At 53.1% G+C, this 5,502-nt stretch overlaps 1 protein-coding gene across 2 annotated transcripts in view; it reads right to left on the reverse strand.

The window, feature by feature from the left end:
* The window catches only part of CBWD1 (COBW domain containing 1), a 29,815-nt gene that overhangs the window by 12,561 nt on the left and 11,752 nt on the right, over nt 1-5,502 (reverse strand). For both annotated transcript variants that reach the window (XM_004714544.3, XM_045289241.1), the window contains 2 exons: nt 5,268-5,327; nt 4,248-4,285 (listed from right to left, as the gene is read on the reverse strand). In XM_004714544.3, coding sequence (XP_004714601.2) covers nt 4,248-4,285; nt 5,268-5,327 — 98 coding nt within the window. The remainder of the gene's footprint in view (nt 1-4,247; nt 4,286-5,267; nt 5,328-5,502) is intronic.

Below are 5,502 nucleotides of genomic sequence, written 5' to 3' on the forward strand. Positions count from 1 at the left end.
AGCAGAGATGAGGAGCTTTGACAACACGTGCCCTCGCAGGGCAGCAGCCACGCAGAGGAGGGCCTAGGAGAAAGGGCCATCCTGATGAAAGAACTGTGCTCCGAGCCCTTCCTGATCCTCACTTGTAGCCTGGTGTCCCTAGTGGGCCCCATAACCAGTAGGTCAGGGGTCCCACGTGGTCACTGTACCAGGGAAGCAGCAAGGGTCGTGGGTTTGAATGGTGGGAAGAGCGGGGAGAGAGAGGACGTGGCTGCCCCCCCCCTCCCAGGACCAGATGCCAATGTCATTCTCGCTGCCCATCCCGAGCTGGTGAGGAGGGGTGTCCCTGCCACCACAGACCCTTAGTGCCTGATGCTCCCTATGTGTCAGCTGAAATTGTCCTGGGTGGCCCCCCATGAACCCACCGCCACTGAGTCGGTGCCAACTCACAGGACAGAGGACAGCTCCCTGGGGCCCGAGACTAAATCGGGTGAGGAACATATACACACACAACAAACGCACGGCCATCGAGTCCGTTCTGACTCACAGGGACCCTACAGGGCAGGGAAGAACTGCCCCGTGGGGCAGTGTCATGGGAGTCGGGAACTTCGTCTTTCTCCCGAGGAGCAGCTGCTGGTGTTGAACTGCTGTCTCTGAGGTTAGCAGCCCAGCATGTAACCACGACGCCACCAGGGCTCCTTCTTCAGGTCGTGTCAGGGCCTCGAAATCATCCATACAAGCCGACACCCCACACGTCCCCAGAGAGAAACGGCTCCCATCACGTTAGGGGTGAGCTAGTTAATGTGTGACCACACACAGCGGGCCAATGGTTCAGCTGGGAAGTCCGTGTGGCTGGTGAATGATGCTACAAATATCCAAGTGGCCCTTGGCAGAGAAAAGGTCCCCATCTCTGCCATCCACCTTGACGGGAAGGAGACAGCCTCACCTTTCCCTGCCAGACACCTGGAGAGCGCGGTGGAAAAGCCTGGGGAAATGTTTCAGATTATACCTGTCTCCTTAAACAGCATTCCCCACCTGGGCTTGGAGATGGGGCCTTTGGCTTACAAGGGTCAAAAAGACAAATGGAAGGAGGACTCCAGGAAGTTCAGGTTCACCTCCCTACTTGGCCTGAGGAAACACAGGTGCGGCTCCAGGTTGGGGTCCAGGGCGCCCTCCTTGGCAGACACAGAGCAGCGAGCTCGTCCAGGGGAACCACACGGATCCGTCAAGCTCCCTGTCCAGGCAAGAGCCCGGCGGGGAGGGTAGCCAGTGTCCCAGGTGTCGGGTGGCATTTTTCAACAGCAGCAGCTCTGTCCCTGAGGCAGACTGGTTACACATCGCAGATGACTCTTCACTCACAAAAATGATCGCACGATGTCAGTCTATTTCTCTTTCTGACCCTCTCCAGGGCGGACGGCTCTTGACGGAATTGTCTCAACAGATTGTGCGAGACCCGAGGAGGGATCGCAAGGCAACCCCTGACTCGACCTTTCCTTTGTCGCTCTCTGTGCGGGGCGCTGTCACCTTCGCCGACCGGCAGGGAGCCGTGGCGGGGGCCGGCTGTCAAGCCCCCCGTCCAGAGAGCTGTCATTGTAAGGTGTCCAATTCTTAGCCCGTGATTAAAAAATGAATATTTCAGATCGGTGGGTGACAATCCCATTAGAGTGATCGCCCGTGATATCAATGACTCCTTCAGTTTCAATTTGGCCGGCCGGCTGTGGCGTGCCATTCCTCGGCTCAGCTAGTGATGGCCGGCTCTCTGGAGTGTGACCCTGGAAATTGCTGCCCATTATCCAAGCGTTGAGGCTTGTACTGCCTCCGAAGGCTCCGGGGTACCAGCCAGCGCCCGGGGTCAAGCTTGGCAACCTGAGCAATTGGACAAGGGAGCAAATTCTTGATATAAAGGAAATGTTATTTATCTGGCATCCGACTCGGAAAATCTAAAGTTCCCATTATCCTGACAGTCTGTCAGTCAGGCGTCGGGATATTGATTTTATAACGTCAGAGGTCCGATCGCAGTGCAGGCTTAAACGCGTCCTGTGTCTGCATTCTCCGGAATGTAGCTGTGGCGTGCTGTGGGTTTCGTTTTCAGCCGCCTTCCCACTGGTAATGGATTTGGCTGAACTCCTCTCTCAGCACTCAGATGTGGCTATCAAGTTCATCCTATCAACCATCAAAGACAAGGGCTACTAGGGAGCCTGACTTGGGGTCTGGCAAATAAAGCTATAAGACAACCCCCCCTCTCACAGGCAAGGAGCAATGCAATTACATAATCGGATGCAAATGTGCCCATCATTAACTGTCAGAATATGACTTTTAATGGCTACCCCCATATACAGCTAACTAGAAGAGTCATGGTTTCCAAAAACAGTTCTTAATTCTTTGATTCCTAAGACTATTAATAAATTTGGACTTAAAAACCTAAAAAGGAATCGCTTTCCTGACTGGTGTAGTGGTGACGTGGTGAGCTGCTAACTACTAGGTCAGCAGTTCGAAACCAGCAGCCACAGCTCAGGAGGAAGACGGGGCTTTCTGCTCCCTAAGAGTGACAGGCCTGCAAACCCACAGGGCAGCTCCACCCTGTCGGCTAGGGTTGCCGTGTGTCAGAACGATGGCAGGGAGGGACGTTGGGGTTGGCTAGGTTAGCCCTGGGGGAGGAGCCCTAGTGGTGCAGTGGGTTAAGTGGGACCGTCAGAAACCACCAGCTACTGGGAGAACGGTGAGGCTGTCCGCTTCCAAGGTGCAGCTTTGGAACCCCCTGGGGCAATTCATTCCACCCTGTCCAGCAGGGATGCTGAGTTGGGCCCCTTGATCTCTGTGGGCTTATCCCTGAGGAACTTGAAGGGTTCGTGATGGGGGCTTATTTGGAAAACCCGATTATCTTCCAGAGAATCATTTCTTTCAAGACATGGAAGAAGGGGTCACAGAAAGCCCACTTCAGAGAAAGTGTGGTAGTTACATAATCTGTTGTCAACTTGAGACTATTAAGAGTGAAGGGGTGGAGTTTAGCCTGTCAATCAGGTTGCAGATTGGTGACCTCATTTGGAGGCACTAAGGAGATAAACAGCTCGCTGGAGATGGGACACACACTCCCTTCCAGACAAACTCCCTGTGAGACATTCCTGTTGACAAGCCACATAGAGCTTGCAAATGGCAGCCAGAGCTCTGGAGCTGGAGGAGCCCATGTGGAGACCCACACCAGCACTGAGATGCTTCCACCACCAATGGATCCACAAGACTTTCCACCCACTGGCCTGTGATCTTCCTGCACTTGGCATCATTGCGTCTGAAGAGGAACTTACAGACTGGTACTGGACAGATGGGCTAATACTGGGCTTATGGACTTGGTCTGGATTGGGCTGGGATGTGTTCTTACTGTACAATTGCTCTTTACATAAAGCACTTTCCTATGCACACGAGTGCCTCTGGATTTGTTTCTCTAGTCCACCCAGACTCACACATAAAGTAAGTTCAACGTTCAATTTATTGTGGGATAGGCTGCAAAACTGACTAGATTTTTTTTAAGTATTAAATTTAAATTTCTAAGAAATCATTCCTCTAGGCCCTCCCTACTCCTGGGTCCAGGCAGGGGCAGGAGCGGGTATCTCATCTGCTTCCGGCCTCAGTGGCCTTTACCTTGGGAAGTGGAGATGACACAGATCCTTTCAGATTTCATGAGCTCTGAAACCCTCACCCGGCACCTCTGACAAAGCGAGCCCATGGTAAGTGCATCGGGGGGACTGGTGGTCACAGGGGCATTTCCCGCAAAAATATATTCCCACACAGACAAACCGTTCACCCAAAACGCAAGCCGCCTCTGCCCCCTCACTCTCCCAGGTGAATCTCAACTTCTTCCAAGCCCAGTGGTAGTTTTTTAAAACCCCATTGCACCTGGGGATGGTTGAACAAGGAACACCCACCCCCCTGTGCTTTTTCAGGCTTAAGGGTCTGTCAGGCAGGAGAACTTCTCTGGGGTGGGCTTGCTCACAAACACCCCAACTGGACCCTGACACCCCCCCCCCACCTCAATGCTTGTCACAGAATAGTATCATATTCCAAACCGCACGTCTTCATCAAGCCCGAGCTACAGAGCGATATCCATTAAGAAACCACACCGAGGGGGCGTTTAAAACACCCATCACTGTCATCAACTGTGCAGGGCACATTTTGAGAAATGCCTTTTGTGGAGGACAATCCCACGCAGCCAAGAGACCAACCCCATCGGCCCATTGCAGCAGGGCCCGCCGTTCAGTCAGCCGGCCACTTACCTTTAAGCCGTACTTCGAATCCACCACACTCACGATTCCTACAAAGGAATACACACTGAATCACTTTTCTGGGAAGGTGGCGCTGGAACGAGCACTCGCCCCGGTGATAAGCGGGACTTGTAATTCTTTGGTTTCTCTCTGGCTGGCCCACACCATGGTTTGACTCGATTGCACTAACACGTCAGTGTCTTTCAAAGGTCTGTGAGCTGCCCAGTTGGGGGGATTTAAAATAAGCAAGGACGCTCACTGCTAAGGAGCTGATTCTGACTTGTCAGATCCTCCAGGGCAGAACAGTCCCTGTGGGTTTCCCAGACTGTAACTCTTTATGGGAGTAGAGCCTCGTCTTTCTCCCAAGAAGCAGGTGGTGGTTTTGAACTGCTGACCTTGAACAGTGATGACGTAGCAACGAAAATAATTTTTTGGTTGGGGGTCACCACCACGAGGAACTGTATGAAAGGGTCGCAGCATTGGGAAAGTTGAGAACCACTGCCTTAGAAAGTAAACTTCAGACGTACAGACAGACCGACCAGGCAGCGAGACCGCCGTGCTGCGCAGAGCGACCCTGACTGCACGTCGGACCCAGGACCTCACACAGTGTACAAGGCTAAGTATTACAAATGTCATATAAATACGTAGTAGCGCAGTTTCACCTATAGTGAGGTTTTTATATAAAAGAAGTTGTTTTTAGAGAGTGTGGTTTCATTCACGTGCCAATGTGGCACATGTCTGTAGAAATCAGTGTGTAAGAAATGTCCGTGAACTGCGTGTTAATGAACACAGGAATGGGAGCCTCCTCATCTCTGGCCACAGCCTTATGCTGCTTGTGCGCACATCTCAGCACGGGCTCCTGGGGTCAGAGGTGCAGGTGTGCTAACTTGCTCAGCCTGGGCCTGAGTGTGCCGGGGAGGCCTACACAAAACCACCTCACAGAGCACAAGGCCCAGAGCCGACATGACAGTGTGCCAGTCAGCAAGCAGGGGCTTGACCTGAAAAACAGAAGGTTCGTTCTCCATAACTTACCATCGAGATAAATATCGCTGCCCAACTCAGCGTCCACCCAGAACATGGAGGCCACGGCCCCTGCGAAGACAGGACATGCTCCTTCAGTAAGACTGTGCCCAGGGAAAACACAGACACGTACACATTCCAGATGGCTTTCCATCTCGGGGGACTTCGGCGAGAGCATCCGCCGCGGTTCCCCTGCCCGTCTTCCTCGTCCTGTTTCCTGCCAGGCCACCCCTTTCCCCCTGCCCCC

This window comes from Echinops telfairi, unplaced genomic scaffold (assembly GCF_000313985.2).
Source record: "Echinops telfairi isolate 266 unplaced genomic scaffold, ASM31398v2 ScPeMD7_25;HRSCAF=90, whole genome shotgun sequence".
Classification (NCBI taxonomy): domain Eukaryota; kingdom Metazoa; phylum Chordata; class Mammalia; order Afrosoricida; family Tenrecidae; genus Echinops; species Echinops telfairi.